The sequence below is a fragment of the Oncorhynchus gorbuscha genome, linkage group LG04 (assembly GCF_021184085.1).
Source record: "Oncorhynchus gorbuscha isolate QuinsamMale2020 ecotype Even-year linkage group LG04, OgorEven_v1.0, whole genome shotgun sequence".
Classification (NCBI taxonomy): Eukaryota; Metazoa; Chordata; class Actinopteri; order Salmoniformes; family Salmonidae; genus Oncorhynchus; species Oncorhynchus gorbuscha.
In genome coordinates, this window is record NC_060176.1 from 21,295,055 (window position 1) to 21,318,679 (window position 23,625).

Below are 23,625 nucleotides of genomic sequence, written 5' to 3' on the forward strand. Positions count from 1 at the left end.
GTGGCTGTGATCATCCATCAGAGCGATCGATCACGCTCCCAGCAGCTTTTATTAATGATCTTGTCAGCCGCCCAGCTCCTGGGTGCCTGCGCTTGTCCAGAATGATAGATCATTAGCTAGTCTGCCTGCTATTTATTCTCCCATGACCTTGTCTCTCCCCATTGTTGAGAAGAGCGAGTTATGAGTGCTGGAACATGATAATTCAATATTGATCCCTTTTGCTCCTCAAAAAGTTTGCAGCCCAGATCCTCTGTCCATTACAGATAAAAACTGCAAACACACAGACACATTCGGGCACAGAGGCACATGCACACCCACACACAGACTGACACACACACACACACACACACACACACACACACACACACACACACACACACACACACACACACACACACACACACACACACACACACACACACACACACACACACACACACACACACACACACACACATTTGAATTCTCACATATGCAGAAAAGAGAAATATGGAAATGGAAACAACTAACCTCTGGGAATGGACGATGAAGAAAACATCAAAAACAAGATAATACAATTACAGTATGTCTTTATTTATAGTATGTATTTTTCTTTACAGTGTGTCTTTCTTTACAGTATGTCTTTCTTTATAGTATGTATTTTTCTTTACAGTGTGTCTTTTTTTACAGTATGTCTTTCTTTATAGTATGTCTTTTTCTTTACAGTATGTCTTTCTTTACAGTATGTATTTTTCTTTACAGTATGTCTTTCTTTACAGTATGTATTTTTCTTTACAGTATGTCTTTCTTTACAGTATGTATTTTTCTTTACAGTGTGTCTTTCTTTACAGTATGTATTTTTCTTTACAGTATGTCTTTCTTTACAGTATGTATTTTTCTTTACAGTATGTCTTTCTTTATAGTATGTATTTTTCTTTACAGTATGTCTTTCTTTACAGTATGTATTTTTCTTTACAGTATGTCTTTTTATGTATTTTTCTCTATCATTTTCAATCCCTTATATAATTGATAGACAATTTCAAGACATTCTTAAATCTGTTAGGACAATTTATTATTGTAATAATGTATACTTCACATCCAATCCCCATGAGAGCTCAGCCAGTTGTAACATTGTGTCAGTGGTGACGAAGAGTCAATCGCTCTCTGTCCCTTTAAAAGAGATCCCAAGTCAGCAGGAGTTGAATGAAAACCAAGCCTTGGGCAGAACCACAGAGGTAGAACAGAATAAACATTAGCATGCAAACAGCAGCACTGTACTGCCTGAGTGAGCTGGCTTCCACAGCACATAGCCCAAACAGACACTGGGGGGTGAGCGGGGAGGTGAGGGGTGTGTGCCCCCCACCGTGTCCCGTGGCTGGAAAGAGGCTGAGGGACAACACGAGGCCTGTCATCCTTCCATCCCTCACTTCGCTACGTTTTATTAGCTCTGTCACATTAATCAATTAGCCACCAGCTTGGCATTCGGGCACTGCAATGTTCTTTTGAACACAGCCTTTTGTTATTGTAAAAGTGTGTACGTGTACATGTTTGACTGTATGTGTTTGCAGGCTGTTTTTTTCTCCTCCTCTCCCTCCCTCTCGGCCAGTACATACCATCTATGTACTATGTTTTTAATACATTTCATTCCCTGACTTATTCTTTGTTGTTTTCTGTATCTCACAATTACTTCAAACAGTCAGACCTGTTTACTCTGCAGTAGGAGTGTTCAAAGAGGATCCAGCATGAACCTCTCTCTCTCTCTCTCTCTGAATCATTTATGATGGATCCCTTTTATGTGCCGAGTGACTTAGAAGACTCAAAAGAGAGAAGTTTGAAAAAAGAAACATGGAGGGGAAAATGAAGAAACACCTTGAGCTCAACAACTGAGTGGAAATACAAAAGCTCTCAATTAGCCAGGTATCAATACAAAGCAGCAGGGCATTCTCTTTGAAAGCCCACACTCTTTCAAATATTAAACCCCCCTCGCTCATTTCAATTCAGTGTTAGATTGCGATGGCATTTGGCTTGCTCTAGTCTCCTCCCCCTCTTTCTTCTCCCCGTGTGTTAGGGGAGAGGCTGTCTGTCTTTCTGCATGCAGCTATAGCAGTATTCATCGCAGGCAGGCAGGCGTGCAGGAGACAAGATGAGCCCAGTGAAACGCGGCAGAGGCGGGCGGTGCTTGCCCTTCTCTCTGCCTTCTCTCCCTGGTGGCCCCACCGGGCCCTGGAGCCCAATAAGCAGCCATCTGCAGACAACCTCCACCACCACGCTCCAGCAGCTACACAGCCAGTGGGGTGGGGGTGTGTGTATCTGTGTGTGTGTGTTTGGGAGAGAAGGGGGGGAAAGAGGAGGAAGTAGTCCAAGGGCACAAGCCCTCCATCACGAGTCCTGGAAGTGACCTCCCACCACCTGAGTGTTGGGCCCACCCTGAGTGACTGCCATGCTGGCCAGGCCCAGCCACAGTGTGGGAGCTGCGAGCACAGAGCCTGTCCACTGTTGCCCCAGCACATCCATCCTGCCCTGCCAGCCCACAGATCGATAGACCTGCTCTTTTAATCAGGTCTCTGGTGACTGTGGGTAGAGGAGGAAGGCTAATTCCTTCTACTCTCTCCCCACCTCTTTACCACTCTCTTGTTTTCCTATTTTTTTCCTCCCTTCCTGTCCATTTACTCCATACTTGTTACATTTCTATTTCTTTCCTTCTCGTCCTCTCTCTCTACACGCTGTACTGTAGGTACCTGTGTTGTCTTCCTCTCTCTACTGTACCTCTCTCTCCACGCTGTACTGTAGGTACCTGTGTTGTCTTCCTCTCTCTACTGTACCTCTCTCTCCACGCTGTTGCCATGACGTTGGCCTGGGGTAGGTTTATGACAGTCATAAATACCTCTTACCTCCTTTTTCCTCTCTCTCTACCCTACCCTTACATTTGCAAACCCCTTGGTTAACATAGAGATTCTGGGAACATCAGAAGGTGGGGGGAAATGGACTATATTCTGGTAACCCGACCAATTGAACATATGCAGTGGTACTTAATGAATATGATGTCAGTTCGGTTGTCATCTGAGACATTCTCATCAATGATAAGATGACATAAACTCTACTGTGTAAAGTCTACACATCAGAGTTATCGGATTCACATGGAATTGTTGTTCAATTTAAATGTTTGAATATGAAATTATTCATGATGGGATGAAATGTGATTTTAGCTTCTAAAATGTGAGATTTGGGCTATACTCAATCAGTGGCTCGCCCCTGTGAAGGGACATGGGCTATAAAACTTTTCAAACACACCCTCCTCTCCCTTCCTATATAAAGCCTTGACGACAATATAACCTCTTGTTCCGAGGATGTGAGGACGACGGTCCGATTTCAGAATGGTTCAGATAATAACTACAGAACGAAGCCAACATCAGCGTGAGTTTTGGTTGCAAATGGTATGAACTTTGAACTCTTATTCACTATAGAAGTGATACCTCCTAGCCGTTGAGTTAGCAACAGCAGCTGCAAACGCAGGTTAGGAAGGAACAGACAGAGTATCCTGTCTACCACACAACGACGTTACTCCAACGTAGCCAATTTACCAGCAGAGACATTCTTCAAAGGACAAAGGACTCGGTTGGGCAACGCGGCCTTCCATCTATCACCAACCTACCGAAGCGCAGCTCAGAGTAAATATTATTGCATTTTCCTTTTCCAAATGGGCGGTAATTTAGAATGCATAAGATATTGTATTTACGATAGCACAGCTTTGCCCTTTGTTCCTCAGTCTTCTCGCTCTTTCACTCAAACCCAGCCCCTTTTCTTTTGTGTAACAAGCTGTCATATCTGTTCCGCCCGCTAGGGACGTTTTCCTTTATGACGTACTTTGTAATCAAGTTACGATTAATTATGTGTATGTGTGATTAGTTAGGTATTTAGTAAATAAATAATAAATAAATAAATACAAAACCCAATATTGTATTGCTGATTCAACTTGTCAGCCAGGGTTCATGAAGATAACCAAGAATATACAACATTCAGATGAGACTGAATTAAGGTGACGATTAATATTGACTGCTATTGATGTAAAATATTACTAGGTCTTTAAGAGTTTATTCGGAAGATAGCAGCTCTATAAATAGTAGTTTGTGGTGCCCCGACTCTCTAGTTAATTACATTTACGTGATTAGCTCAATCATGTAATATTTACGGAGAAATTATTTACCTGTGTTGTCTTCCTCTCTCTACTGTACCTCTCTCTCCACGCTGTACTGTAGTGTGTATCTGTGTTAGCAGGTTGCCAGGTTTCAGGGAGCCAGTATCCCAGGTTTGCCCAGCAGCACCAATGGCTCCCAGCCTGATGCTGCCAGGCTCCAGCACTGCCTGCCTGCTGCTTGGCACACACACTGTAATTGTGCTGATTTATTGATATGGAGCTGCGCCATACCGTAACATCATTTATACAAGATCACTCCCAAAGATGCTAACACAAAGAGAAGCAACGTTGGGGCTCTGATACATCGGCGAACTTCACAGATCTCCCCCTGCCTCCGACACCTCCAACTGAATTTTACTCTGCTATTTTCAAGGGTGTGTACAGACTATCAAATTGTATATTAAATGATATACAAACTCTATATTCAAATTGAACAGGATGTTGCCTCTGGCTGCGCTTAACAAGCCAACACATCAATGGTAGCAGTACTTTTGAGTCTGTCTTCCTCAGAACCCATGGAGTCTTTGTGTAGTTACATAACAAAAATATAACATGCAACAATTTCAAAAATGTTAAGTTACAGTTCATAGAACGAAATGAGTCAATTGAAATAAATGAATTAGGCCCTAATCTATGGATTTCACATGACTGGGAATACAGATATGCATCTGTTGGTCACAGACACTTTATAGAAAAGTAGGGGTGTGGATCAGAAAACCAGTCAGTATCTGGTGTGACCACCATTTGCCTCATGCAGCGCAACACAGCTCCTTTACATAGAGTTCATCAGGCCTGTAGAATGTTGTCCCACTCCTCTTCAATGGCTGTGCAAAGTTGCTGGATATTGGAGCGAGCTGGAACATACAAGTCGATCCAGAGCATCCCAAACATGCTCAATGGGTGACGTCTGGTGAGTATGCAGGCCATGGAAGAACTGGGACATTTTCAGCTTCCAGGTATTTTGTACAGATCCTTGTAACACGGGTCTGTGCATTATCAAGCTGAAACATGAAGTGATGCAGCGGATGAATGGCACGACAATGGGCCTCAGGATCTCGTCACGGTACCTCTGTGCATTCAAATTACCATAGATTTAAAATAAATAAAAAATGGTGTTCATTGTCCGTAGCTTATGCCTGTCCATTCCATAACCCTACAGCCACCATGGGGCACTCTGTTCACTACATTAACATCAGCAAATCGCTAGATTTGCCATACATGCTGTGTGCCCTGTACAGTTGAAACCGGGATTCATACCTGAAGAGCACTTCTCCAGCATGCCTGTGGCCCTCGTAGGTGAGCATTTTCCAGCTGAAGTTGTTTACAAAACCACAATTAGGTCAAGACCCTGGTGAGGATCTAGAGCACGCAGATGAGCTTCCCTGAGACGGTTTCTGACAGTGTGCAGAAATTATTTGGTTGTGCAAACTCAGTTTCATCAGCTGTCCGAGTGGCTGGTCTCAGACGATCCCGCAGGTGATGAAGCCAGGTGTGGAGTTCTTGTGCTGGCGTGGTTACATGTGGTCTGCGGTTGTGCGGCCAGTTGGACGTACTGCCAAATTCTCTAAAACAACATTGGAGGCGGGTTATGGTAGAAAAATGAACATTACATTCTCTGGCAACAGCTCTGGTGGACATTCCTGCAGTGAGCATGCCAAATTAACGAGTCCTCAAAACTTGCACATTTTAGAGTGGCCTTTTATTGTCCCCAGCACAAGATGCACCTTTGTAATGATCATGCTGTTTAATCAGCTTCGTGATATGCCACACCTGTCACATGGATGGATTATCTTAGCAAAAGAGAAATGCTCACTAACAGGGATGTAAACCACATTTATGCACAAAATCTGAGAGACATATTGTGCATATGGAACACTTCTGAGATATTTTATTTCAGCTCATGAAACATGGGACCAACACTTTACATGATGCATTTATATTTTTATTCAGTATAGTATATGAAATGTTGCCATTCTGCTAAGAGGGAATGCTCATGTTATCTGTTCTTGACCCATGATGATGGTGTCAAACAACGAAGGATGTAGTCACTGTCTCTCACAGTAGCCCGTGTGGGAGGAGAGATGAAAAGAGAGGAGGAGGATGGAGAAGAAAGGAGGAGGAGGATTTCCAGCTGTGGGACACTTCTCTATCTAGACTCCTTCCTCTCTGCCTCTAGGCTCTCATCACACCTGTGTACCCACAGCTGCACACACACACACACACACACACACACACACACACACACACACACACACACACACACACACACACACACACACACACACACACACACACACACACACACACACACACACACACACACACACACACACACACACACACACACACACACACGTCACCCCTTACACAGTAGCTGAATATTAAGCAAGGCTGCAATCAATAAACCAAACACCAAAAAACGGCATGTCCATACATCACCCATTTTATTACATTAAAATAAACTTCATTGCCAATTCAAGGGCATCCATCTGGATGGTAATTATGAACAATTTAAGAATGCACTGTACTCCCCTCTTCTTCTTCTTCTGTGTATAATGTCAAGGATCTCTTGCTGCTCTTATCATTTTCACGGTTTACTAATGTACTTGTGTGTTGGCATAATTATTCATGTCATGATCTCCAGTCATGCTAATGATCGCAGCACTCAGTCTTTAAAGAAGGCACCACAGCCTTATCGTATTAAATCAGTTCGCTGTCATAGCAGCCAAACTAAATATATCTCCACAGCAGTTGAATCACGTGTAAGACAGCACTGTTGAGCTCAGTGCCTCCAGGCCCAGCAGTGAACAGTCCTACGGTAACTCAGAGCTGAGTGGGGTCAGTGGTGTAGTTAGTGGGATCCTCAATGAGGTCTCTTTATTCTTCCCCAGACCACTGTCTGGTGAGTCAGTCACTTGGAGCACATCTCAATGGTTCACTGTAGTATGAGGAGGGTCTCTGCTCCTTCTGGAGGGAGGTGTCATGGAGGAGGTGGGCCGTGAAGGAGGTGCAGGCTTCTGTACTAGTTAGCTGGAGTAGAAGTGCTTGACTAGGTCCTTCTTGTTGACCTTCCCCATCTGGATCCTGGGCATCTCCTCCACAAGGACCATGCCTGTAGGGATGGTGTATGGAGCCATGTGCTCTCAAACACAACACATGACAATTAACACACAGGACTGAAACACAACACATGACAATTAACACATAGGACTGAAACACATATAAAGGCATGCGCATATTCATTATTCTACTGCTTAACACACAGGCACGCACACACAGGCACGCACACACAGGCAATCACACACAGGCACGCACACACAGGCACGCACACACAGGCAATCACACACAGGCACGCACACACAGGCACGCACACACAGGCAATCACACACAGGCACGCACACACAGGCACGCACACACAGGCACGCACACACAGGCACGCACACACAGGCACGCACACACAGGCAATCACACACAGGCACGCACACACAGGCACGCACACACAGGCACGCACACACAGACACGCACACACAGGCAATCACACACAGGCACGCACACACAGGCACGCACACACAGGCATGCACACACACGCAGGCACACACACACAGGCACAAAGCCACGAGACACTTATTGAGCGTACACACAATAACAATTACAGTGGAACAAAGGCTGAGCCCCTGGTGTTGCAGTCAGTTTGAGAGATAAGACAACGTCCTTCATACGCACTAGAGCGTCTCTCTCCCTCAGTAATATTCCCCAGACTGCTTCAAGACATTTCCTATTTGGTTAATACAAAACAATACAATCAGCATGAAGTAAAAACAAATAGTCAAGGCAAAAACACAAGGCTGAGCTAATTAAATGTCTGCCATTTTGAATGCATGGTTGTTATGTCGAGTCGTGAAGCCTGCAGCGTTTTTTATTATCTAATGGCTGTGTTGTGGCGATAGACAGAGAATAGTAAATCAACAAATCATATTGTAGCATAGCGTACTTCTGTCCCTCGCAGCAGACGGGTCTGTCTCTCTCTGCATTTCTCTCTATACATGTGGCTGCATGGCTGTGTCAGACAACTGTGTGTGTGTGTGCGTGTGTCTCTCTCTAATGGGGCTTGTTCACACACCCATCTCTCAGAGGCTCTGCCTGTTGTGTGTGTATGTATGTATGTATGTGTGTATGTATGTGTGTGTGTGTGTGTGTGTGTGTGTGTGTGTGTGTGTGTGTGTGTGTGTGTGTGTGTGTGTGTGTGTGTGTGTGTGTGTGTGTGTGTGTGTGTGTGTGTGTGTGTGTGTGTGTGTGTGTGTGTGTTAGTTTTTGTGTGTGTCTGCACTAGTTAGTGAGGAACACAGCGCTTGACACAGATACAGGGTGACAGCTGAAGCCGGGGCACTGAGGAGTGAGCATCCATGCACTTGTTTGCCCCCCCCCTTCTCCACCTCCCTTTCTGTTCATCCTCTCCATCTCCTTCACCCTGGCTGGCCCTGCCTTGGCCCTGTGCTTGCCCGTCCGCAGGCAGCACCTGTGGGTGGGGGGTGACAGGGTCATTGGCAGACAGGCAGCGCTGCTAATCCACCATGCAGGACCAGCAGGGCACAGCAGTAGGGCCGGCACACCCCCACACCATATGGAGCCCGCAGCACAAACAGACACACACAACACACACACACACACACACACACACACACACACACACACACACACACACACACACACACACACACACACACACACACACACACACACACACACACACACACACACACACACACACACACACACACACACACGGCGTGGGCAGAGAGTGATAGAGAGAAAGACAAAGACAGATGGAGGGAGAGAGACAGAGGGAGACAGAAAGAAAGAATACAGACAGCGAGTAAGAGGGGGGGGGGGGCACAAGGAGGGAGAGAGATGGCCTGAGCCATTCCACAGAAAGGGACATTCTGCCAGTGTTGGGGGGCAAAATAAAACCACAGTGACATTTAGAACAAAAAAGAAGCCAAGACCGAAACAGCAACGGCTTGCCTGCCTGACTGACCTCCATCATCACCCCTCCTTTCTTCATCCTCCCTCTCTCTATTCACTCCTCAGCTCTCTTCATCAGTCCACATCTGCCCTTGGCCCCTTCAGTTAAATGAGTGGCCTCTCTCTCTCTCTCTCTCTCTCTCCAGTAGTTAGGTTTCTATTGATTTTGAGGCTTCAGCAGCAGTTACTATAAACAAGTCTGGATGACTCCCCGGGGGACTGAGCAGTGAAGTCTTCCTCTAATTCAATAAATGCAGTGGACAAAATTCTATTTTCAAAAACACACAATTTAAGGTTTTCGCATGTTCCCAAATAGTAAAGCCACAGAACCATGAACACCAAATGGTTGATGGAATGGAGCAGCATGACAAAGCACAGCTAGCTAGCAGACATACCAACAAATCTAATATACAGTAGATCTATGATTTATAAGCACCTGTATGGAGTGGTTTTGAAATAAATACCTCTACATTTATTGGGAGTTTTAATGTTTTTATATATATATTTTTTTACTAATGCTGCTTCATGGCGCTATAAAACTAGTGTGATAATAATGTCCTTTGTTTTGCCTGTAACCTGCCCCAGGTCTTCAGCTCTGACAGGGTCATGCTCCGCCCTCTCTTCAGCTGCACCACCGCTGTCACCTTCTGTTCCCAGGTGGCGTCCCGAGCACCAATCACAGCCACATCTGAGAGGTCAGGGGTCACCACACATGGACAACACCCTGAAAGCTACTGTAATATGTCAACGAGTCAAATGATTAATGATGTTTAAATCCAACCAATCTAAAAAAAATGGTGCTAATCTCAATGGTGCCAGCCATGGAAACACAAATGTCTGAGTCTTTAGGCCAAGCGCCGGTGTAAGTCCCTGCAGTGGAAAAGCACCATGAAGGAGCCAGTGGAGGGGGTGTTTACCTGTGGTATCAGGGTGGGCTAGCAGGGGTCGCTGCACCTCCAGAGCACTGATCCTATAGCCTCCACTCTTTATGATGTCCACAGAGGTGCGGTCCATGATCCAGTACACTCCATCCGTATAGACCACCGTGTCCCCTGCAGGACACCATACAAACAAGGGATACCGGGGCTTAGATAGGAGAAACACAGAAAAAAAGCCCACGCTAAACAAAAACTGCTTAACAGACCTCATTTATCAAAGGCATGCACATCTACCATGTACTGAAAAAACGCACACACTCCATCATTCAACCCCTACTCCCACCGGGTTGTCATATGACTTGGCATATTGGGTGTAATATAGGCTTGTGTGTGGAGGAGGGAGAGAGGGTGGGTGGCATAACCACACAGGCCTGCTCAGTGTGTCTGAGACTCACAGTACCACAACGCAGGCCTGCTCAGTGTGTCTGAGACTCACAGTACCACAACGCAGGCCTGCTCAGTGTGTCTGAGACTCACAGTACCACAACGCAGGCCTGCTCAGTGTGTCTGAGACTCACAGTACCACAACGCAGGCCTGCTCAGTGTGTCTGAGACTCACAGTACCACAACGCAGGCCTGCTCAGTGTGTCTGAGACTCACAGTACCACAACGCAGGCCTGCTCAGTGTGTCTGAGACTCACAGTACCACAACGCAGGCCTGCTCAGTGTGTCTGAGACTCACAGTACCACAACGCAGGCCTGCTCAGTGTGTCTGAGACTCAGAAGAACCCCAGTAAACATGGCCAGCACAGTCCACAGACCACAGCAGAACAGCTGAGACTGAGAGCTCCATCAATCAGCAGGTGAATGGCAATATCCTGGACGCTACACACAGGCATGAAAACACACACACACACCCAGGCTGCTGATGCATTCAACCTGCTTTGCCTCTATCTCTTGGGCAAATAGCTGAGAGGGAAGAGAGAGGGAGAGAGAGAAAGAGAGCAGCTCAGCTGGAGTTCCCCTTAATTACCTCCCCCATGCCCACCACTGATTAGCAGCACAACGCCAAGACTCAGGTGTGCTGGGCTGTCTCAGTGGCACTGTAAGAACAACAGCCTATATAATATATAAAAACACAAACAACCGTGGACTATATCTGGGAGCTGGCTGACATCCAGGCCACCTGACACCTCATCACTAGGTAACACTTTCTCTTAGTGGAAACGCCACACCTACCAGCCAGGGCTCAGAGAGAGGCTGAGGAGAGGAACACTGACTGTCTGTCATACTGTGACCTCAGACAGAAGAGCCACGCTAGACACCTACTGGTGTTACCCCGGGGGAGTATTGGATGGGTGTGTGTGTGTTTGGGAGTGGTGTGTGGAAGGGAGAGTTTATGTGTGTGTGTGCGCGTTGGGTGGGTGGGGGCTGGTTATTGAGTGTGAGGGCTCAGCTGGGGCTGGGGGATGATGAGGAGGGGAAGTGGGTCATTGTGGTGGATGAGTGTGGGACTGAGAGAGGTAGAGAGGGTGAGGGGGAGGTGTGGAGAGAAGGCGAGAGTCCTGGTGGATCATTACAGAGTCCCCAGCTGAGGCAGGGAGAGGGAAATGAAGGCAGCGTGAGAAGTGTGGGGATGTATTGGGCAGCGTGAGAGGTGTGGGGATGTATTGGGCAGAGTGAGAGGTGTGGGGATGTATTGGGCAGAGTGAGAGGTGTGGGGATGTATTGGGCAGCGTGAGAGGTGTGGGGATGTATTGGGCAGCGTGAGAGGTGTGGGGATGTATTGGGCAGAGTGAGAGGTGTGGGGATGTATTGGGCAGAGTGAGAGGTGTGGGGATGTATTGGGCAGAGTGAGAGGTGTGGGGATGTATTGGGCAGAGTGAGAGGTGTGGGGATGTATTGGGCAGAGTGAGAGGTGTGGGGATGTATTGGGCAGAGTGAGAGGTGTGGGGATGTATTGGGCAGAGTGAGAGGTGTGGGGATGTATTGGGCAGAGTGAGAGGTGTGGGGATGTATTGGGCAGCGTGAGAGGTGTGGGGATGTATTGGGCAGAGTGAGAGGTGTAGGGATGTATTGGGCAGAGTGAGAGGTGTGGGGATGTATTGGGCAGAGTGAGAGGTGTGGGGATGTATTGGGCAGAGTGAGAGGTGTGGGGATGTATTGGGCAGCGTGAGAGGTGTGGGGATGTATTGGGCAGAGTGAGAGGTGTGGGGATGTATTGGGCTGTGTGAGAGTGGTGGGGATGTATTAGGATTTGTGTGTGGGGGGGGGGGGGGGGGGGGGGTTAAGCAGGTGCTGGAGAACGGGGCCTGGCCCAAGGCTGGTGGGTGGTGACTGGTGGAGGACAAGTGGAAGGTGCAGCAGGTGACACATCCACAAGGTCACTCAGCCTCTCTCTCTCTGTGTCTCTCTCTGACTGCCTTCATTAGAGATACAGCATCAGGAGAAGAGAACTACGACATGACCTTCTATTCAGTCTCACTTTTACCAGACGATAAAGTCACCTCTACCTTCTATGACTCAGATCATATCAGTGTACATTATCATATGCATAGTACACACTTGCCATCGTATATGGTATCAAGGTAAGGAAATACTAGATAAAGACTTGAGCATAAATCAAAACCAGTTTTGTTACAGTCTCTCATCTCCTCTCTATCACTCGCGCACTTAATCATCTCAACCTCCCAAAATGCATTTATCTTTCCTCTCAACTCTTCATCTCTCTATCCATCCTGCCTCTTTCAGCACGCTCCTCTTTCAGTACTGCGACTCCTCCATCCCCTCCATCTCCCCTTTCTCACTCTCTCTCCCCTCCCCCTCCTTTCTACAGTGTCTCTTCCTCTCCCATTGCCTGCCTGCCTCCTCTCTCTCTCTCTCTCTCTCTCTCTCCTCTCTCTCTCTCTCTCTCTCTCTCTCTCTCTCTCTCTCTCTCCTCCCTGCCTCCGCCGAGCACAGCATCAATAGAGGGCCCATCTGTTCCCATACATCACGCACTTCATTTCAGTTTATTAGCCGGGATAAATCATAAATATTTCATTATACATCACGGGCGGCTGTCGCAGGGACGCCGCAATTTATCACCGCTGCCCTCTCTCCCGGCTCCGCGCCGGAGCAATAAGCTTTCCAGTCTATTAAACAAGATTGATACAGTGTGTAAATTTAGATATTGGGAATTTCTTCACAGACCACTGCTCTGCACTGATAGGCCGGGGCAACGGGGGAGGAGGGGAGGATGAGGGGAGGAGAGGAACTGGATGGGTGTTAACATCAGTAATAGTGTATTTACAGTTTACCCTTCCTTCCCTTCGGTTTTAAGGAAGAAAACCCCAAAAGCCAGGAATAATTTAGTCACAGGCGTGTAGCCCCGTTCTCATGTAAATAGAAAGTAGAATGAGAACATGTTTTACATGACTACAGATGCCTGGAATGCCATGGGGTTGGAGGGGAATATATGCATAGCTTTTCACTTCACCCCTCTTTACTGCTCAATGATATCTGAGGGTAAAGGGGTCTACACTCACAGCAGACAGACATACAGTGGGGCAAAAAAGTATTTAGTCAGCCACCAATTGTGCAAGTTCTCCCACTTAAAAAGATGAGAGAGGCCTGTAATTTTCATCATAGGTACACTTCAACTATGACAGACAAAATGAGAAGAAAAACATCCAGAAAATCACATTGTAGGATTTTTTAAATGAATTTATTTGCAAATTATGGTGGAAAAATAAGTATTTGGTCACCGACAAACAAGCAAGATTTCTGTCTCTCACAGACCTGAAACAACTTCTTTAAGAGGCTCCTCTGCCCTCCACTCATTACCTGTATTAATGGCACCTGTTTGAACTTGTTATCAGTATACAAGACACCAAGACCACTGATAATCTCCCTCGATCTGGGGCTCCACGCAAGATCTCACCCCGTGGGGTCAAAATGATCACAAGAAAGGTGAGCAAAAATCCCACAACCACACGGGGGGACCTAGTGAATGACCTGCAGAGAGCAGAGAGCTGGGACCAAAGTAACAAAGCCTACCATCAGCATTTCAAGGTCCTGGAGTGGCCTAGCCAGTCTCCAGATCTCAACCCCATAGAAAATCTTTGGAGGGAGTTGAAAGTCCGTGTTGCCCAGCAACAGCCCCAAAACATCACTGCTCTAGAGGAGATCTGCATGGAGGAATGGGCCAAAATACCAGCAACAGTGTGTGAAAACCTTGTGAAGACCTTGTGTTTGACCTCTGTCATTGCCATCAAAGGGTATATAACAAAGTATTGAGATAAACTTTTGTTATTGACCAAATACTTATTTTCCACCATAATTTGCAAATAAATTCATTAAAAATCCTACAATGTGATTTTCTGGATTTTTTTTCTCATTTTGTCGTCTGTCATAGTTGAAGTGTACCTATGATGAAAATTACAGGCCTCTCTCATCTTTTTAAGTGGGAGAACTTGCACAATTGGTGGCTGACTAAATACTTTTTTGCCCCACTGTATTACTACCATACAGTACAGTCAAACACACTTCAGCTGACTTTGAGACACTTGGTGCTCACTTGACAATGGCTGTTGTGACCTTCTGTCTTTGAGGAAGGGGAAAATAAGGAGAGAAACAGCGCCTGTTTGGAATGAGGGACCACTGGGAATAGTGATTGGAGAAGAAACCGATAAAAATGGAGAGGGGGGCTTTTGGAAGTGTGTTACCAGGACACACTGAAGAATACTTGTGATTTGGCATCCCAGTCTCAGTACTGTTGTGGAGGACAAGCGGAGGAGGAGGGAGATATGGACGAGTGGCTTTCTTAATTAAAACGATAAGAAGCCTAATTGCGCTGGGCTTTCATCTCCTTCGTAGGCACGGGGGGGAAAAAGCCATGGATGGAACGGAAGAAATGAAAAACAGTGGCGTGAGGAAAGAACGGAACAGAAGATGGAGTGCAGAGAACGTTCCTGGTCTGCAGTGGCATGTCTCCACTCCTCCCACCTCTCAGCACCTTCCCAGTGTCTGCCTCCCCCTGCCTGCCACCATGATCTCAAGCCTGGCCAAGTCTGAGACAGGGAAAAGGGCAGGGAAGTGGCAGTCAGCACTGCCCAAAGCCAGAGACAACACAGAGGCACAAACATACACCCACACTTGTCTCTGGGTGCTCTGGGCACACTCAGTGGTAAGGTTACACCGTAGGAGGTTTTTGGTGTGTGAGGGGGCTCTAGAAAGGGCAGAGTGAGACAAATGACAAAGGCCACGCTCAACGGCACACACACTTCTGTCAACTCCAGGCGCCGCTGCTCTAGGTGTTAGAGAGGGACACATGGAACAACGTCTGTGCCAGTTGAAAGACATCAAGTCAGTCCTGTATCAGTCAGTTAGCATTTTCACCTCACACAAGACGCCATCAACCAACTAAGTAGCGTATTGATGAAGATAAGCCAGTAGCCATGTTCTCAGTGAGGACATCCAGCATCACAGCAAGAGGAGAAGGCCTTATCGGAGCTGGATGAATGGGGGGTCTGCTACTCTGTTCACAGCCATCTCTCTTTAAGAACAACAGTCAACACAAAGCAGGGAGACATTAATATTAATGCCAACATTAAAACCCAGGCGGCTAAATGGAACAGCTAATGAGGATGAATAACAGACAACCGCCGACAAAAATCACCAGCTCTGATGTTATTTATCATCCTTAACTTTTGTCACAGCTCCTTTTTGCGTAATTAATATCGTACAAGAAAGCAGCTTCGCACTCGGATGAGTGATCTCATTTGTTTAATACAATGCAATTAAAGGGAGAGAATTGCTTTATGTTAATGTTACTGACTATGTTGCTCGCGGTTGATTATCGTCTTGGTGAGATAGCGAACAAACTTTTACGATTGATAACCTCTCCCGGGAGATCTGGCGTGTACTTAAACTAACTACTTGACTACAGTTTGCATGCAACTGTTCACCATGTTTGACACACCGAGCCGGTGCAGTAGCAAGCTCCCTAGAATCTAAACCGAAACCGTGTATGCCAAGACATAGCCGAGATCAACATGGCAGCACACTGACTACACTGTAGCGGTATACTTACAGCCTGTTCCTTCCATCCTACCGATACCTCCATCCTCTCCTCTCATGGCCAACTCTATCAGAACAACACAAAGCGCTCCCTCCATCCCTTTCCATCTGCCATCAGCCACAGCATGCCCACAGTTGACAGCCAGCTCAGAAAATATTCACTATTCATCTATCAGTCTTTCCAGTAAAAAGAGAAAATCAATGCCAAGACAAAAGTAGAGTAGGTCAATAAATCTAATGTGGGCTGTCCTCCCGGAGTCTTTGTTTCTTCTTTGGGCACACAGAATGTTTATAGCATTTCAATGTAGAACTAGTGGTTTACTACATATCCTGCAGACACAAGTGCTTAATGTGTTGAATTGCAATACCTGTACCAGAGTATTTGGATACACAGAGTCCCACATGTCAACACCTTGATTGGAACATATTAGAATGGACGTGTAGCCTTACCATAGGGGAAATGGAACAAGGGGAGGGTGAATGGTAGAGTCGTGAGGGGAACATGACATGGGAGGGGCATTGTGTTGTGACCGGAGGTGAAATGTGACATTGGGGAGGGTGAGAGGGAAGGAATGTTTAAATCTCTAGTGATGGCTGCCTGCCTGGAAAATAAGGCACACTGCTGGCTGACTGTCTGTCTGTCCTGCAGACTCTAGTTTCACCTCAGCTGAGAGGTTAAGACTGACAAAACTTTCAAACCTAACACGCACTGAGCACGCACACACAAATGTAAAAAATATTTGCTGATTGAATGACAAATACGGCCATAGAACAAACTACACACAAAATCAACGGACCACAGACTAATGATTGTGGAAAAAAATCTATAAATGAGAGTACGCAATATTATTTATTCTATAACTTCAAGTATAAACAAAAAGTCTAATATACAGTATATGAGGAAAGTATTCAGACCCATTGACCTTTTCCACATTTTATTACCTTACAGCTTTATTCTAAAATGGATTCAATTGTTTTCCCCCTCATCAATCTACACATAATACCCCATAATGACAAAGCAAAAACAGGTTGAGACATTTTTGGAAAACTTGTGAAAAAAACCTGAAATATCACATTTACATAAGTATTCAGACCCTTTAATCAGTACTTTGTTGAAGCACTTTTGGCAGCGATTACAACCTCGAGACTTCTTGGGTATGACACTACAAGCTTCGCACACCCATTCTTTCTCACATTCTTCTCTGCAGATCCACTCAAGCTCTGTCAGGTTTGATGGGGAGCGTTGCTGCACAGCTATTTTCAGGTCTCCCCAGAGATGTTTGATCAGATTCATGTCCGGGTTCTGGCTGGGCCACTCAAAGACATTCAGAGACTTGTCCCGAAGCCATTCCTGCGTTTTCTTGGCTGTGTGCTTAGGGTCGTTGTCCTGTTGGAAGGTGAACCTTCGCCCCAGTCTGAGGTCCTGAGCACTCTGGAGCAGGTTTTCATCAATGACCTCTCTGTACTTTGATCTGTTCATCTTTACCTCGATCCTGACTAGTCTCCCAGTCCCTGCCGCTGAAAAACATCCCCGCTGCCATCATGCTGTTGTAGAAACATCTCAAGGATGATCAATGGAAACAGGATGCACCTGAGATCAATATCAAGTATCATAGCAAAGGGTCTGAATACTGATGTAAATAAGGTATGTTTTTTATTCTTAGTAAATTTGCAAACATTTCTAAAAAACTGTTTTCCCTTTGTCATTATGGGGTATTGTTTGTAGATTGATGAGGAATAAAGAATAAAATTGATTTTAGAATAAGGCTGTAACGTAACAAAATGTGGGAAAAGGGAAGGGGTCTGAATACTTTCCAAATGCACTGTAGTGTGTGTGTGTGTGTGTGTGTGTGTGTGTGTGTGTGTGTGTGTGTGTGTGTGTGTGTGTGTGTGTGTGTGTGTGTGTGTGTGTGTGTGTGTGTGCGTGCGTGCGTGCGTGCGTGCGTGCGTGCGTGCGTGCGTGTGGTAAAGTAATGGTAATGAGCCTGGCTCTGTGAGAGGTTCTGCACTCCTCTCTGCCCTGAGATGAGCTGAGGGAGGAAGAGCTCCACTCCTCTCCTCTCCTCCTAGTTAACATTCTCCCCTCTCCCTCCAGTGGCCTGCACACCCACATCCAAGCCTGCCTGTTATTTACGAGCACAGCAAGGCTAATGTGCAGTCCCCAAACAGTGCTTACCCGAGCACTGGCAACTTTTAGGACGCATCCATTATTCATAAGTATGTGCACGCAGCATTTGGAAAATTGCTAATGCTTTCCCTCCCAGCCATCTTTATTTATTGATATATTTATTTATTTATTGTTTTTCAGCGCATAATCCATTCCCGGGGAAAAAGAGTGAGCTGTCCTGCTAGAGCGCTGGAGACCAGCTGAACCCCACTTCTCCCAGTCTCTCCCTCTCTCCATTTCTATCTCTGTAGCCCTACCGCTAATAAAATTAATGGTCTTGTTTACGAGGGACAGTCTTAAGGACTCCACTGGCACAATGGAAAAACCTTATTAGTAAGAGCCTAACCACACAGGCAGGCAGCCTGCACACAAACACCAGAGGCAGACGAAATCTGACCACAACAGTCAATATCTCATGGAGAGAGTCGAAGATAACGATCCATCTACAACATTGGTTATGAATTCATGATGGCGTTAGGCCTTGACAGGGTTCCTCACACCGTCTGCGTGCTTGTGTGTCACCAGGTTGAAAAGATGTTAAGATCCTGATAGAGGGATGAGACTAGCGGAGGCAAGGTTTCAGTTACCACGTCCAGAGACTGGCTCATCATTAGTGCTGTATACTTGGGAGGCCATTGGAATGGTAGACCCCAGTCAAACAGTCAGTAACTCTAAACCAGTGTGAATGATCTGCTCAAAAGGTGGCCTGGAGTCCCTGGCCAGTTAACGAGACTGACACACACTGTCCCTCTCCTTGGTAGGTAATCTAGCAGACACAGACAGCTGAAAGGGAGCTACTGAGGAGTACATTTGAAAGCAGGGCAGATTGGAGGAGAGGAGAGAGGCCGAGTGAGTGAGCTGACACAAAGAGAAGTGAGGAAAATCAATGGGAACAAACGTGGTGTGGAGATGGGCGCAAAGTGAGCGCTCAACAGGGTGACAGCTTATCCATAGAGGTGCCAGTCAGGCTGCAGCAGGGCCACACTTACCCAATTAAAGAGACCGCGAGGCAAACAGAAACCATGTTGACCTCTTGGCTCTCCCTGTTCTTTTCTCTTCCTCCCTCTCTCCCTCGCTTTCTTCCTCTCTCGTCGCCCCCCCTCTGCCTGAGGGAGTCTGTGTGTGTGTGGTAAAGGGTGAGCACACAGGGTCAAATCCAATAGGAGGATGAGAGGTTTAAGAGATGGTGAGAGACAGACAGCTAGTTCAGGTGAGGGAGGGAGGGAGGGAGGGGTGTTAGATGGAGAAGCGAGCTGGCGGAGATGGGGAGAGTGTAAGAGGGGGAGTAGGTGTGAGGGTGAAAAGGGTATGAGTGTGAGAGGAAGTCGGTGGAAGTGAGGGAGAGTGTAAGTAGTACTCGTCTTGAATCTCACACCTTTTCACCCTGCCTACCAACAGAGCCAAGATCACACATAGCGACAAACAAAGAACCAGGCACTGGACAGGGAGTAGCATTGTGAAAACTGACAGTGTGTCATGAGTTTATCATTACAAATAAGGCTATCTGCGTACCTTCTCCAGCCTCCCTATCCAAATACATGAACTGGCCAGAAGCCTTCAGATGAGGTGACATCAGATCTGACACTCCTAACACCTAGAAGGGCAGCAGAATAGAGTGAATAGACCTGGGCATATAGGGTATGTCAAAGTAAATGTAAAGTAGTGCTGTGGTGAGCAGAGGAGGCTGCTGCGACAAGCTATAGGAGGACAGGCTCATTGTAATGGCTGGAATGGAATAAATTCAACGGTATCATACAAATCCAACAAATGTTTGACTCCGTTCTATTCCAGTCCAGCCATTACAATGTGCCCGTCCTCTTATAGCTCCTCCCACCAACCTCTGCTGGTAGTGAGGATATAGCTGCCTATGGAGCTGGTGGATGCAGGGTCGCCATGGCAAGCAGGCTGCCTGAGGTGATGGTGCGTGTGACTTTGTGTGTGTGTGTGCATGTGTATGTAGGATGGAACAGGCAGGCAGGCGGGTGGGCAGGCAGGCAGGGTGCTTGGCAGTAGCAGCGGCTGGCTAGGGGACTGACTGGCTGGCTGTTCTGTCTGCTGGGAGCTGATTGTGCTGGCTCTCATTATCCGGCCAGTGGGCCTAATGGAGTGTGACAGCAGCGTGCGGCGCACTGGAACTCTGTCCTTCCAGCCCTAAAAGCCAATTAAACCCACTCCACCCTGCCAGCTCCCGCCTTCCTCCCTGCCAGTTCTCCCGAACTCTCTCCCCCTGCAGCCCCTTCTCCATCTGTACCTCCTCCACTCTTTCTTGCCCACTTCTCTCCATCCTTTATCCCAGCCCATCTCTCTGTCTCTGAGCAGCTCCTCTCTCCCTGTAGCCCTGTTCTAAAGCAGGGCTCCTTGGGGGAATGCACTGGGCCAGAGAGGGCCTAGTCGGCCTCTGCACCACTGACAGCTCTGCTCTTCCTCTCCCCAACCCACAGAGGAGTCACAACCACTTAGAGAGGAGAAATGCCTCCCAGCACCAAAAACACACATCCTCCATTTATCACAAGCCAGTCACTGAAGGGGAGCGAGACGCATTCTTCCTAAATGTTTAAATACAGCTCCTGGAGAAAGAGAGGTCATGACAAGCGTAGTTCTGACAATGTGCCTCATCCAGTGTTCTGGGTGTGATTGGTGAAGTAGAGAGAACATGGTGAACCCTAGCCAATATTTCACATGAGCTAGTGGTCATGTGAAATATTCACTAGTCTTTCGCAGCCCTCTCGTAGTATTGTATCATCAGGCTGTCCCTCAAGGTATGGGCCTGTGTCCTGTAGCTGCATACCAGTCAATAAATCATGAGATGACAGTGTGTTCCTGACAGACAGTGTACTGTACCTGTTTTGAACCAGTCCTCCTCAGTGAAAGACTCCCTGGTGGCCTCTGGTTTGTTCCAGTACTCTGTGAAGACCTGGTCTCCCCGCACCCTCAGCTCCCCCTCCTTCCCCTCCAACGCACCTAGAGACAGAGAGACAGACACACACACACACACACACACACACACACACACACACACACACACACACACACACACACACACACACACACACACACACACACACACACACACACACACACACACACACACACACACACACACACACACACACACACACACACACACACACTACAGTGGGTGGCTAAGACAGACAGGGTCCTGGACATGCTAACCGTATATGTTTTTTAACAACATGAACATTCTGCTTAGACATATTTTTCTTCTTCTACAGAATCTGTAAGTTCTAATGTATCTATGGATGTGAGTGTTTCTGACTGCTGAATACCTGAGTTTCTCTGCTGTTGCCCTCGGCGACGGTGGTGCTGACTGCTTTCGTCATGACGATGCAAACCTCCACTCCTGGAAGAGGGACACCGACTGCACCTGCACACACACAAACAACGCTAAATACTCACATCATGCATACACAATGGAACTAATTACACTCTCACAATTAATGCGAATGGTTTTAAGTAAAACCATTTTCACGTCCAAAATATTTGCATGAACAAAAATAAATGAAAATATAGTGATTTAATGACAATCCTTCTCCTACACATATGAATGCACACACATTCCCCTCTCCTGAGGCATTTTCTCCTTCTGTCTGACCTATAGAGAGATAAGCTCTAATGACTGCCTCCGCCAAAAGAGAAGGAAACCTTTGTGCAGCCTTCTCTCTCTCTCTCTCTCTCTCTCTCTCTCTCTCTCTCTCTCTCTCTCTCTCTCTCTCTCTCTCTCTCTCTCTCTCTCTCTCTCTCTCTCTCTCTCTCTCTCTCTCTCTCTCTCTCTCTCTCTCTCTCTCTCTCTCTCTCTCTCTCTCTCTCTCTCTCTCTCTCTCTCTCTCTCTCTCTCTCTCTCTCTCTCTCTCTCTGACACTGTGGGCCATGTCATTTCACAGGCCACTGCTCTCCCAATAAAGAACAGGGCAGACAGGCCATGATTACAAAATAACTCCCTGCTTCATATTGATCTAATCAACTTTAGCCCTGATTGGCAATGCCAATCAAACACACTCCGTTTCCACTTCATCATCAGAGCAAGAAGCACAGAGATACAAACTCTCTTCCCATCGTTTCAAAACCAGACCAGCCTAGTTTATCTCTGTCAAGTCAGTCTTCTCTCTAAAGCCACTTCCTGTCCTATCCCTCCTGTCCCCTTCATTCAAGGTTTTTTTTTGTGTGAGAGGATGATGTCCATCTCAGTCCCTGTCTTGTTGTTTTTCTCCCAGGGTTGTGTCCCAGTGAGCTGGGTAATCGTCAGCGTGTCCTCATTCCTCCTCACTCTCCAAACACAGCAGAAAGCTGCCAATGACGGGGTGATAAAAAGAGCTTTCTCCCCTCAATCACAAAACTAAACAAAATCCATTTATACTTGAGCCCGAGCAATCTCTCGCTCTTCCCCTCTTGGTCTCCCTCGCTTTTTCTCTCCATTCACGAAGGAGGCCAGACATATTTTGGAGCCATGTAGCATTCAAGTCATCGTTACTTTACTGAGAATTGAGATTGACTGCCACTTCAAAGGCTACAGGCAGAACAGAAAGACTGGAGGGGAATTACAAAAAGGGGACGAGGGCTAAACGAGTGACTAGAAACTCAAAATAGAAGATAGAAATATTACAGAGCCGTGTTCTACCCACATTCCACACAGGGAACAATTACTAACCATGCAGGGGAATGAAGACAGCATTGAGAGGGGCATAAGGTCGTTGAGTGACAGCTGGAAATGACTAATGAACTGATATGGCCAACATCAGCCCTCTGCCAAAAATAGCATAAATAATCCATTCAAACAATAACAACATTCCAGTGGTATTAGGAATAAGATAACATCTTATTATGCTGACGTCCTCATTACTGCCCTTTTCTTCATGCCTATTAAAGCAGAGTTGAATTAATATAGCTGTACAGATATACAGTAAGTGTGTGTGTGTGTGTGTATGTGTGTGTATGTGTGTATGTGTGTGTATGTGTGTATGTGTGTGTATATGTGTGTATGTGTGTGTATGTGTGTATGTGTGTGTATATGTGTGTATGTGTGTGTATGTGTGTGTATGTGTGTGTATGTGTGTGTATGTGTGTGTATGTGTGTGTGTGTGTATATGTAGTGGAATGTAGCCGGCCCTGTGGCGACAGCCCTGTCAGAAACACAATAGCTCCCCTGACTGCACAGAGGCCCATTAACAAGGCTCCATCAGTGGGCCCATCTGAACCTCTAATTACGACTGCAGCATCAGCCATGCCAGCCAGCCACACACTCAACCAGCCAGCTAGAGTTTTCAAATGAGACCAGCCAGGCAGAGAGGAGGAGGAAAAGGAGAGGA

The 23,625-nt window shown here is 46.6% G+C and overlaps 1 protein-coding gene across 1 annotated transcript in view; it reads right to left on the reverse strand.

The window, feature by feature from the left end:
- Nucleotides 1-9,354: 9,354 nt before the first annotated feature.
- Nucleotides 9,355-23,625, reverse strand: part of LOC124033831 (malonate--CoA ligase ACSF3, mitochondrial-like) — a 42,347-nt gene continuing 28,076 nt past the window's right edge. Inside the window, exons 5-8 of the mRNA XM_046346192.1 lie at nt 21,582-21,686; nt 21,143-21,262; nt 10,114-10,248; nt 9,355-9,884 (exon numbers count right to left, since the gene is read on the reverse strand). Of these exons, the coding sequence (XP_046202148.1) occupies nt 9,736-9,884; nt 10,114-10,248; nt 21,143-21,262; nt 21,582-21,686 (509 nt within the window). The 3' untranslated portion in view covers nt 9,355-9,735. The remainder of the gene's footprint in view (nt 9,885-10,113; nt 10,249-21,142; nt 21,263-21,581; nt 21,687-23,625) is intronic.